General features: G+C 45.6%; 1 protein-coding gene across 2 annotated transcripts in view; it reads left to right on the top strand.

Annotated features, from left to right (window-relative positions):
- The first annotated feature begins 3019 nt into the window (after window positions 1-3019).
- LOC147035023 (uncharacterized) overlaps window positions 3020-12812 on the top strand; it is a 79160-nt gene continuing 69367 nt past the window's right edge. The window contains exons 1-2 of one of the 2 annotated variants that reach the window (XM_085892615.1): window positions 3020-3609; window positions 10058-10182. In XM_085892615.1, the coding sequence (XP_085748741.1) occupies window positions 3496-3609; window positions 10058-10182 (239 nt within the window). In that variant the 5' untranslated portion in view covers window positions 3020-3495. Of the gene's footprint in view, window positions 3610-9473; window positions 9642-10057; window positions 10183-12812 lie in introns of those variants that run through there. The other variant, XM_085892625.1, reaches the window with a different exon arrangement.

Below are 12812 nucleotides of genomic sequence, written 5' to 3' on the forward strand. Positions count from 1 at the left end.
AGAAAAAGCACTTAACAATTCTACTTCCAGGACGGTGCCGCACGCACACATGCACGCACGCTCGCGCGCACGCACGCACACACACACGCACGCACGCACGCACACACACACACACGCACGCACGCACGCACACACACACACGTAAACACACACACGTAAACACACACACACACACGCACGCATGCACGCACACACACACACACACACACACACACACGTAAACACACACACGCGCGCACGAAATGGACCTCGTGGGACTATTTTCGGCCTTTCAGCACAGAGGGAAGGCGAGCTGAGGGCAGGGGCCTAGCCGGGTACCTGTCCCGCCTCATGCGGTCACACCGACCTGAGCCACTGGTGGGACTCGAACCCACGACCCGAAGTCCACGGCCCACGAACGAAACCACTCAACCACGACCACCACTGTCTCAGACTGCTCCAACCACCACACACGACCGTCTGCCACGATGACAGACTTCTCAGAATCGCCACGATCCTCCAATCTGCCATAGCCACGATCACCCGGTCGGCCCAAAAACTGATCCTCACAACCATTCTACTCCTCTTTAGGTGGGAGGGGCCTCTTCTCCTCGCCACTCCCCTCCTGATTGGCTGGGGGGTTGTCGGACAACGCGTGGCCGCCGTTGATTGGACGAGCTCACGGTGAGCAGAGGGAACCTCACCCCCTGTACGTGACACGATGCACGTGGGCGATGGCGTTGTTGTTGTAGTTGGTGAGGTAGAGGATGTAGTTGTTGAAGATGTGAAAAAAACTAACTGGAAAACAACTCATAGCACACACACGAAATTTCCATTCGACAGAAGGAAGGATTCTAACTATTAACACATATTTGTCGAAATAACTGAACTACGGGGACTCTGGCTGCTTGTGTGCACAAGGTTTCCAAATCCATAACAATATTACTAAAACTCTCATCTTGTATGTATGTATGTATGTTCCTGAAATACAGCCAAAACGGAACACGATAGCGCAAACATTTTCAGCCCTCCTTATTCACCATTCTCCTGCGATGTGCAGTATCAAATTTTGTTCAAATCGGGCAACGAAAAGTTATCAAAAAATAAATTCCCCATTCAGTCAAGTACTCTTCGGGAGTATTCGATCAATGCAAACAACCTCAGCGGTATAGTTTGCAGCAGCTACCATTTTATTAATTTTTCTGAAATGATTTTTTTTATCAACTGCTGTCACAACTGGTTCACGGGTTATTTAGTATGTATGTATATATATATATATATATATATATATATATATATATATATATATATATATATATATAAAAATAATTAGTGGTTGAATTCAGTGACCTGCTATGCAAATCGTCTTCAAATTTCAAGTCAACGGGATGAAAATTGAGGATTTTAGAAATCCAACCTTTGTTGTTGACCTTGGGCCTATGTTGACCTTTTGGTCGATGTTGACCTCAAAAATACTTGGCTAGTTGAATTCAGTGACCTGATATATAAATCCTCTTCAAATTTCAAGTCAATCGGATAAAAATTGAGGATTTTAGAAATACAACCTCAGATGTTGACCTTTGGCCTATGTTGACCTTTTGGTCCACGTTGACCTCAAAAATACTTGGTAGTTGAAAATGAGCAATAGCAAGGTGGGGAATGTTCCACCCTGACTCAGCCAGATGAGTCTGTTACGGCCATTAGGCAGCCAACAAAACCATGAGTGTGTTCACTCCATGATAGGGAGGGAATGCGAGCTTTGTCAATCATTTCATGGATGAAGGAATGGTGACCTGATCTTGCCCTGGAGAAGAAAGCTAATGTGAACCTATTTTGGGGGAAACCCCCCAGTAGACCCCTGAGACCTCGATTTTATTCAACGGCATGAACAAACTTTGGTTCTTCACGGGTGATGAAGGTTGTGGTCAAGTTTCATCGGAATCACGTGTGTTGTTCCTGAGAAGAAAGGGAATACCGATTTTGGGGGGCAACCCCCTACAGACGCTCTTTGGTCCAGACACGGTGATTTTGAAACCCAAATCTCTTTGGCCCGTCAGAAATTTTAATCCAATTCGTGTCCAGATTGAGAAAAACAAAATGGCAGTTTCAGTGTGGGACCTCCACCAAGGGGGTGACTCTGCTCGAAGATGGACATTTAGATTGAAGTTTCAGTGTGGGACCTCCACCAAGGGGGTGACCCTACTTGAAGGTGGACATTTCGATTGAATCCGCCGTCTCGTTTCCTTGACTTTCCTGAAGAGACCAGGTAATCCTCTGCAGGCTCAGACATTGTGGTCGAATCTCTCATCGATATGGGATCGGGTGTCACTGTCCCGACTCCTTCGAGCGATGTTCGCCCTGAGGTGAAGATTGCAACACCCGTTCAAACAATAGCCGTGTGAATGAGGTTCCCACATCACGCCTTTTCCCTCAGGGATCGCGATCGGTTAATTAATGGACGGCCGATCGGATATATTATTCCCTCGAACCATAAACACCCTCAACTCTGCAAAACGGTGTTAAAATGCGGTAAATAAACGGGTCGAACTACATCAGGTCTGCCGGAAGCCGATGGCTTCCTTTTCTGCCGACATGTTTGGGAAAGTGGCGTATGTAGAGCCGGCCCAAATTTTAACGAAGAAGAAGAAGAAGAACAAGAAGAAGAAGAAGAAGAAGAAGAAGAAGAAGAAGAAGAAGAAGAAGAAGAAGAAGAAGAAGAAGAAGAAGAAGAAGAAGAAGAAGAAGAAGAAGAAGAAGAAGAAGAAGAAGAAGAGAAGAAGAAGAAGAAGAAGAAGAAGAAGAAGAAAAAAAAGAATCGATCAGTGTTTATTTTCTCTGTGCCGTGTCGAGGTGCAGTATTCCTCTCACTGTGGGTAATTTCTGGTCGTCCGTTTCCTGATTGTTTTCATCACTTGTGCATAAACATAATTATATCTGTTCGATTTCACAGACTTTCCACAATTATAACCAATCTGGAGTCGATTTGTGCGTGCGGCGTTTTATAATTTTTAAGCGTTTCTGCTTCCGGGTGGTGTATTGTGTTTGGGGTTGGTGTGTTTTGTTCCGGGTTGTTGGTGTATTATGTTCCGGGTTGTTGGTGTATTGTGTTCCGGGTGGTGTATTGTGTTCCGGGTGGTGTATTGTGTTCCGGGTGGTGTATTGTGTTCGGGGTTGGTGTGTTTTGTTCCGGGTTGTGTATTGTGTTGTGTTCCGGGTGGTGTATTGTGTTTCGGGTTGTTGGTGTATTGTGTTCCGGGTGGTGTATTGTGTTCCGGGTGGTGTATTGGGTTCGGGGTTGGTGTGTTTTGTTCCGGGTTGTGTATTGTGTTGTGTTCCGGGTTGTTGGTGTATTGTGTTCCGGGTGGTGTATTATGTTCCGGGTTGTTGGTGTATTGTGTTCCGGGTGGTGTATTTTAACCCCGTGGTGGAGGTGTTGTTATGTTCGTGTACCGTGTGAAGATTTTGTGAAGCATTTCAAAGCTGCTGTCCCGGAATCCCGCGCGCTCCTGTGGCGCCATGTCTCTGCGGCCTTCTAGTCCGAGCTTGGTGGAGAACGTTGTGGACCAACTGAAATCTCAGGGAATGTTTGATCAGTTCCGCCGAGACTGTCTCGCCGATGTGGACACTCGGGTAAGCCATGTTACCATTCTGATGATTATTCTGCTGTCGATTCAACCCTCCGTGCCTCGAGAACACTCTCCGTGACAACCCTCTGGGATTCTGAGCGGGACTTTGTCCGTTTCAGTCCAAGGATGTCTCCTCTAACCAGACGTGTTGATATTCGTATCAGTTTATCATCGACAAAAGATTTATTTAATTTGAACTTGAATCAAAAGACAAACCTGTCGTCACTTTTCTCTGTCAGGTCAGGTGAGGTCAGGTCAGGTGAGGTCAGCTCTATATAGGCCACGTACCTACTAACTGTCAGGACAGGTGAGATGAGATCTGTGACTTGCCGCAGGTACCATGTTAACCTGTACTAACCTGTTCCACGGTCGGGTTGTCGGCGACTAAACCGTTTCCCCCACCAGGTTTCTTGGTGAGGAGGGTGTTTGGATGTGGACACCCAGCAACGGGATTGGAGCAAACACTTCAGGACCCCCAATCTCTGATGACGGGAGGGGAACCACGGGGTAACATCCCTGGGTCAGATTGCGGGAGAGTGTGTCGGAGTGGTGCTGAGGTGTCGTCCACCAGACGGCGGTCTCCTTGGGTTAACCTGAGGCGGTCCCTTCGGGTGGGTGCCTGGAATGTCCTATCCCTAAGAGAGGATGATCACCTGTCTCTGTTATCATCTGAGCTCAAGCGTTTGGACATCGGGATTGCAGCACTCTGAGGTTCGGAGACCGGATTGCGGTGAGATAATGGTGGGTGGTTACACCTACTATTGGTCTGGTCGCTCTGATGGTTACCATACCCAAGGAGCTGCTGTGGCTGTGTCAAATAAGCTGACACCAATGATAATTGAGGAAACACCAATCAACAAGTGTTTTTATGAGACTAAGGATTCGTCACTCCTTGGGTGTCATTACCCTGCTGTCTGAATATGCTCTGACTGAGGCGAGTGACCTCACCATGAAGGACACATTCTACGCCACACTCGAGTCTGTGGTTGATCAGTGCCCCAGACGAGATACACTTCTAGTCTTGGGGGATTTCAATGCATCGACTGGAACTGATAGGGATGGTTATGAGGTGTGTGTTGGTCCCCATGGGTCAGGAACTATGAACCAGAATAGCACTAAGTTCCTTGACTTTGCAAGAAGTCATGGACTTAGGGTGGCTGGTTCATGGTTTCAGCGCCCACAAGCTCATCGCTGTACTTAGTATTCCAACGCTGGCAGTGTGGCAAAGGAGGTTGACCAAGTCCTCGTTGATGGTCACTGGAGGATGATCCAGAACTGCTGGGTCTACCAGAGTACTCAGTTCCTCAATACTGACCACAGGCTTGTTGTAACAACTCTGAAGTTGCACCTTAAATCCAGGAGAATGGCACCATCCCAGCCTTGGCTGGATGTCGGCAAGCTCAAGGATGAGAGAGTAGCTGAGGAGTTTGCGAACGGACTGAGTAGAGATTTGGGGGGTCCTGAACAGTTGTGAAGTGCCTTCAAGACCACCGTCCTCGATGTTGCCGTTGGCCAGAGTCGCAGGGCCAGGCTGAATGGCAGAGCTGAGCTATTCAGGTAGTTGAGGCGTAAAACTGTACGTGCATTCAGGGTGGACAAGGAGGCCAATGTGCGAGGAATCTGTGAGGGTGTAGAGCATCACCTGTGGTCAAGTGATTCTTGTCCTGGTTTACAGGGGAATTCACACATTGCATTCCTCCAAGCCCATCCCTTGGTGTGCTGCAGTTAGAGCAGAGGGTGGTAGGCTTTTGACAGAGGAGTCGAAGATGAAGGCCCGCTGGGCCAGTTACTTTGAGCGGCTTTACCAGGCTGATCCACCAGCTGTCAAGTTGTATGTCATGGGTGTTACTATCCCTATTGCTAACCCTCCAATCAACTGTGGTCCACCTTCTTTTGTGGAAACACAGACTGTGGTGAAGAGAGATGCAGATGTGAGTTTCAGCAGGGGCTGCTTGCAGCCTATGTTGATCTCTGTAAAGTGTTTGATTCAGTGAATCGGGATGTCCTCTGGAGGATTCTTGGTTTTCGTGGGGTGCCACCAAAACTGATCGCGCAGAGAGGAGTGACATAATATTTTTTACTGTCTGCCTGTATGGTAATCCGAACTCTACTCTGGTGCTGAGAGTGCTGTGAAGTGTGGTGGTACCATCTCTGACTTATTTCCAGTTGTTACTGGAGTTCGTCAGGGGTGTGTACTGGCCCCCACACTTTTCAGCACTTGTATGGATTCGATTCTGGGGAGTATGTCAGAGAGATCAAGTTGCGGTGCATTGTTTGGGAATGTCAAGATCTCTGACCTTGATTTCGCAGATGATGCAGTCATCTTTGTGGAGACTCTAGATATCCTTTTGGGGGTCCTTGAGGTGCTGAATGAGGAGTCGGAGCCGCTAGGATTACGGGTTTCCTGGGGAAAAAAAAATCCAGGCTTTTGATGACATCTTGGATGCTGCTATCCCATCTGTACCTGTTTGTGGTGAGGATGTTGAGGTCACGGAGAGATTCACTTACCTTGGCAGTGATATTCATGTCTCTGCTGGCTGTGAACCAGAGGTCACTCGACGTCTGGGTCGGGCCTGGGGAGTCATGGATTCACTGGATCATGGGGTGTGGCCCTGCCGGTACCTGTGCGGGAGGACGAAAGTCCGAGTCTTCAGGTCCTTGGTGCTTCAAGTCTTGCTCTATGGATGTGAGACTTGGACTCTGACCATGGGTTTCAGACGGAGACTTAATTCCTTCGGTACCAGGTCTCAATTCTCAATTCAGAGAATCTTTGGCTATCGCTGGTCGGACTTTGTGTCCAATAAGCGGTTGCTGAGAGAGACTCGGATGAGATTTGTTACCTGCATAGTCCATGAGCGTCAGCTGTGGCTATATGGATATGTGGCTCGTTTTCCTGACGCTGATCCTGCTCACCAGATTCTCTCAGGGAGGGAGCCTCGTGAGTGGAGTAGGACAATGGGCCGACCACTTGCCTCGTGGTTGCAGCAGGTTTTTCGGCATCTGAAGGAGATGGGGATGGGCCAGACATCTGCCCAGGGGATGGCCAGACGGAGGCCCCTCCAGTTCCGGCGGAAAGTGGATGCAGCAACGCGCTGCTCCGCCGCATGCTCCCATACCTGGCCTGACCTGACCTCACCTGACTTTTCTCTCAATTTGTACTGATGATGCATACGCAGAGAGGAGTGACATAATATTTTTTTACTGTCTGCCTGTGTGGTAATCAAACAAAATAAAATGTCGTTCCAAACAGGAAACGTACCGTTTTTGAGGACGTTATAAAGGACACAAACGGGCACGAATAACTGGTATAACGTGTTGGGGTGGTGTCGTAGTAGACACTAGGTAAACATGATAAACTCTGGAATTAAATTTATTTGTTTGACTTATACAATATTAATTTTATTTAAATTGATTTATATAATTGAACACTGTGGAACACAAATCACCTTCTTTTCACTTTCAAACCCTTTACGTTTGGCAATGTTTGGACGCGTTAAATTGGGTGGTGTATAAGTCTGCTTCATTCGTGCTAAACTTCTGGAAGTTTTTTTTTTTTAATCTATCTTTAAAATCTATATTTTAATTTATTTAAATTAAAGTAAATACTTGAACACTGCGTGGGGTAACGTGTTCTTTGAACCTGACGTGGATTTTTTTAAACCCACCTTGTTGTGATCGTTGTCCTCCTGAAGGATTCTAACTGGCCGATTGTGGAATCCTATTTGACTTCAGACAGAGTTTAACGTTTGTCCGATTTGATTATAAAATCCTACAAAAAAAAAACCCTATCGACACTGATAAAACTGATGTCCACACAAGTCCTTCCTTGTGAAACAATTTATTTCCTAATTATACACCATACACTTCTCACCCTTGTACAATGAACTTAAAAATCCCCATTTGATTGCAATATTATTTGGTTCTATTTCATTTATTCTTACTTTAGTTAACAGTTAGACCAACCCGATTCAATTCACTTCTGCATTACATCAGAGAGTTTTATTCTAACTTGGTACTTGGTCAGTTCCAAGGAGTACAAGCCACTGAGAAACTATACTTCCTCACGTGCTCGTACTCCAAACTTTTAGATTTCAAAGCATTTTATACTTCCATGAGAGAGAGGTTGGGGGATATTCACCCAGACTGTAGACGTGTCCTTTAGACAAAAAGCCACTTCGTACATTTTCTAAGCTAAGGTTCATTTATCAGCTTGGTCACTCTGCTCCAGAACAACACATTTCTTATCATTTAGGGCAAAAGTCTTTTGGCCAGAAATGACAGCCAATTCAATTTGCAGCATAGAAGTTACATTTCTGAAACTCCATTTGTTGCAATTTAAAATACATTAATATAAATTTTTCCCCCACAAACCCTTTAGTTGTTTTTTTTTTTTTTAACCTCCACCACCGAAGGTGAAGGAGGTTATGTTTTCACCCTTTTCTGTCTGTCTGTGTTTGTTTGTTTTTGTGCAGGATATCTCAAAAAGTTGTGGACGGATTCAGATGAAACTTGGTGGACAGGTTGGGTGTGTGAGACAAGGACGAATTGATTTGATTTTGGTGCAGATCTGGATACGAGGATTATTTAATTGTGAAAGTGATTTTTCACCATTGAGCGATACGGCCAAAAACGATATAGTACTGTATTGTATGATATTTCAAAAATGTGTTTGGCCTGATATGGCCTCGGGATCAGGCATTATGTGACGGAGGTATGTGCTCTACCGTGTATCCTTCTAGTCTAGAATGTATTGTGCCCGAAGGAGTATGTTTGGAGTGAGATTCTCTGATGGACAATGGCCCGAATTGGTCAACAGGTTTCTCAAACTTGTGTCTGGGAAGATTTTTCGACACGAATGATAGGGTGCTTCCACGACCAACACCGACTTAAAAACTTGTTAAGTGGGAAGCTGAAGGTTTCGGCAGCTTCGACGACATCATCTTTAACTGCCATTAAGTAAACATCTCTCTGATATATTATTGTCAGTATCCCTAAACATTCAAATAGTATTTAAGAATTACAAGAATTAATTGCTTCAGTCAACTGCAGGTTTGTTTGGTTTTGTCGTGTTTTTTTCTGATTGTGCAGATGAGGAAATATGTTGCGGGATACCACTGAATCATGAAGGCTTTGCAGATATCCGCCGTGATCGTAATTTGATATTTGATATTCCATACTCTTTACAGAGCATTGGTTCTGCCGAAACAGTTTGTTGGCTGGGGTTATCCTGGCTAGTTTTCCATTGTCTTCCCAGTGCTGTTTGTCTATTCTTTATCCTTTAAATGCTGAGTATCAAGCAAGGACGCAGCACGTACCATTCATTTAAAAAATGATTTTTTTTTTTTTTTTTTTTAAAGTCTAGTCCGCCTTCAGACGGGATTTGAACCACCGACCTCCCAGACTCACAGCGGGTATTCCAACCATGATCATAAAGTGGTTTACAAACAAATACTTTTGCCCGTATTGTCCAACAAGACTCATGGCCAACCGCTTTTGTTTGGTTTAACCCGCTGTCTCGTTTCCTTGGTTTTCCCCGAAGACACCAGGAAATCCTCTACAGTATGGTTCATACTCATGAAATCTGGTTCATACTCGGACATTGTGATCTAAACTTTCTATATAAGATAGCTTGTCATCCTACCGAGTCCTACGAGCGGTGTAATGTACCTGAGTATTTGAACACCTGTTTATACAATGCCTTCTGAGTGAGGGACCTCGATCATGCCTTTTCCTTATCGGCTGATTTGAGGGGGCGGGGGGGGGGGGAAGAAAAATACATGAAATGTGTTTAGCGTAGGGTTCTCCATCAAAGACTGCAGTCCATGTACACCTGCTGAAGAATGTAATCTCAGGATCTCTATTTTAACGGGCCCTATTATTCCCACCTTGCATGGTTGACTGGCGAATATTTTTAGTAAGATCAGGAGCTACAGCCAGATGTTATGTGAAGGAGCAACACTGACAGGAGTGAGGAATGAGGAGGAAGTACAACCACTCCTTCGTTTACTGCGCGGAGAAATCCTGTATGCTATGCGTGTGAGTATGAGGGTTGATTTATTTTTCAGTGATTATAATCGGATAAAATGAAAAGCTAAAACACAAAGCTGAAGGATGATGCACACTCTATTTTTTAAAAAAATATTTATTTATTTATTTATTGTCCCCCACACCTCCAACGAGTTCGGAAATGGGGGACATTAAAATGAGCTTCATTTGACCGACCGACCAATCGTCTGTCCATGTACTTTTGTGTACGCAATACATTGTTTCACTCTATAATGTTGAAATATTTTAATGGGCTTGATGTGTGATTCATTGGCATTCGATTTAAAATGCAACTTGCATATATGTAACTGATATTAACAAATTATCCATCAAATGAATGTATACATGTCCCCTTTCTATGAATAACTTGTTGATGCAAGCAAATGTTTATCGTTTTGTTTTATCAGCCGGCATACCAGAATCTGCGTCAACGAGTCGAGAACTTTGTATCCAATCACCTGGCTAGCATCACCTGGAGCCCAAACCTCAGCAAGAACCAGCTGCGCAACCAGCTACGGCAAACAATCATCCAGTTCGTCTGATGTTTTTATCTTTTGTTTCTTTAAAACTCTTGTTTTGCTAACTGGGAATGTACAGGTTATGGACAAAAAAAAGTTGGGAACACCTGGGTAAACAAGGGACACCAGGCACCGGCTTCCACACAGTTGTGGCCCATGTGGTAATGAAGCATATAACATCCTAGCATGCGAAGGGTCATGTATAAAAATGCTGCACAGGCCTGGTTGCCTGTAATTATGGCGAGCATGGCTGCAAGAAGAGATTCCACCCCCCTACCCCATCCACAGAGCACATATGGTCGCCCATTGGTTTGTTGAGCATGACACTGATGGTATGCCTATGTCATGACCTTCTCAGTCACCAGACCTTTACGGGATATTCTGATTTACGGGTGCGGCTTATTACCATACTAGATGGGACTATCCTTACAATGCACATGCACATGTAGTGAGTGATGCACAACAGGTTAATTAACACTGATTAAACATTACTGTATAACTGTCGGGGCAACAAGGTGTGACTTACCCTCAGTTTCTGACACTTCAGTCCTTTTTCGTTTTTTTTTTTCCATTGAATTACAAAAATCTCGAATCTTGAGGGGATTGCGTCAGCTTTCAATGGCTTCAATTTTGGTTTTTTTGTGAAAGTCAATTATTCGATAACGGTGTATCTACGTATAAAGCGTATGTAGGCCACATGTAAACACAAGTCCGGAAGCAAAAGTGTTCTGAAGAAGACGTAGCCGGTCACGTGACGTGTGACGTAATCCCATCGCCATTTTTGGGGAGCAGGGGCAATAGAAGGTAAAAAGATCCCCAAAAACACAAATCTTCATTTCAAGATATTTATTCATGAAACCAAACATTAATTTCTGATTCTGTGCACCTTTTAAAATGCCACTGAACATTTATTGATCATGAGTGGATAGCCTGCCATGTGAGATAAAACGTTGCTTGGCTTATGAGGGTCATCCCAAAAATTATTTGCAAATCAAATTGAGCATGCATGTTATTTGTGATGTGTGTATGCAAATGTAAAGAAGAAAAGATAAGGTAGGAAAAGTGTGTGTATATATATATATATATATATATATATATATATATATATATATATATATATATATATATATATATATATATCTATATATACAGTCAAAGCTCGTTACTATGCCACCCGTCGGGACCGAGCAAAAGTGGCATAGTAACGAGATTTTGTAAAAACGGCCTTATTTTCTCAAGTTACCCATCTGTAGTTAATCTTTAGACAAAATTGATTCCAGCAAGTAAAAGGCACGACTGTTGTATAAGCTAAGCGAACGGAGAACATACACACATTAACAGAGTTCACACACTAACATATGGCATGGCGAGAAATTCACGACACACAAAGCTTTCAAGAATCGTCGGCTGGCGCATCTTCTTTCGGCGGATCTCGTGCATCTCGTTGTCTAGCCGATCGCACGCCTGCATCACACCGGGCTTCCCGCTTCTCTGCTGCATGAACTTCCGGACGGTGCTACAAGCACGCTGGGCTTCCTCGAACGGAACGATTTCCTCCTCGACAGTTACCTCGTCATCTTCGCTTTCCACCGGCTCCTCACTGCACAGAATCTCCTCCGCAATCTCCTCCAGCATGAAATACCCGCCAGTCGCGAGGCGCTCGTCGGCTTCGAGAAAGTCAGACAGCTCGATCTCCTCGTTCTCGTGCATCTTTTCCTCGGCAGGCAGAGCTTCCCAGATGTCGGGCAGCTCCGCATCCTGTGGCTCAGTTTGGATCTCCTCTTCGATGAATTTGGCCTTCGCGAAACAGTTCCTGATCGTCGACTTGCCGACCTGCTCCCAAGCACGCCGGGCGACGTGTAGAGCGTCGAGCAACGTGAACTTGAACTCCTTTCCCTCGTCTATGGCCTCAAGCCGGCGGCATAGCAGGAGCTTCTTGTAGTGGCGCTTGAGGTTCTCTATGATTCCCTGATCCATTGGTTGCCAATTGGCTGTCGTGTTCGGTGGGAAGAAGACCAGTTGGATGTTGTTCAGCTCGAGCTCGGGAGGGTGGCCAGAGAAGTTATCGAGACAGACCAGCACTCTGCGTCCCTGCTGGCCGAGTCGTCCGTACCACGCACGCAACATCTCCTCGAAAAGCTCCGCCGTCATCCACGCCTTCGAGTTCGCCTTGTACTTGACCGGGATCTCTTTGTTCTTGAAGGCACGGGGTTTCTTGGAATTGCCAATCACCAGAAGAGGGAACTTCTCGCTGCCGCTCATGTTTGCCCCAACCAGAAGAGTGATCCTTTGCTTGCTTTTCTTTCCTCCAGTACATCGCTCTCCCCTGAAAGCCATGGTCTTGTTCGGAAGCAGCTGCCAGAAGAGTCCAGTCTCGTCCAGGTTGAAGACGTCGTCTGCAGAGAACTGCCCGAGTAAGGGCCGGAGAACCTGTTGTTGCCACTCAAGAAGGGATTGCGAATCCACCGCTCCAGCTTCGCCCTGCACTGTCTTGAACGTGATTCCGTGGCGCTTCTTGAAATTGCCCAACCAACCGTCGCTCGCCATGAAGTCTGGGATGTGCATCAGCTCGGCCAGTTTCATCGCCTTCTCCTTGATCAGATCGCCGCTGACAGGCACATTCTGTCCTCTTGATTGCTTCAGC

This window comes from Eptatretus burgeri, chromosome 1, assembly GCF_056783735.1.
Source record: "Eptatretus burgeri isolate ZD-2024b chromosome 1, Ebu_testis_v1, whole genome shotgun sequence".
NCBI lineage: Eukaryota > Metazoa > Chordata > Myxini > Myxiniformes > Myxinidae > Eptatretus > Eptatretus burgeri.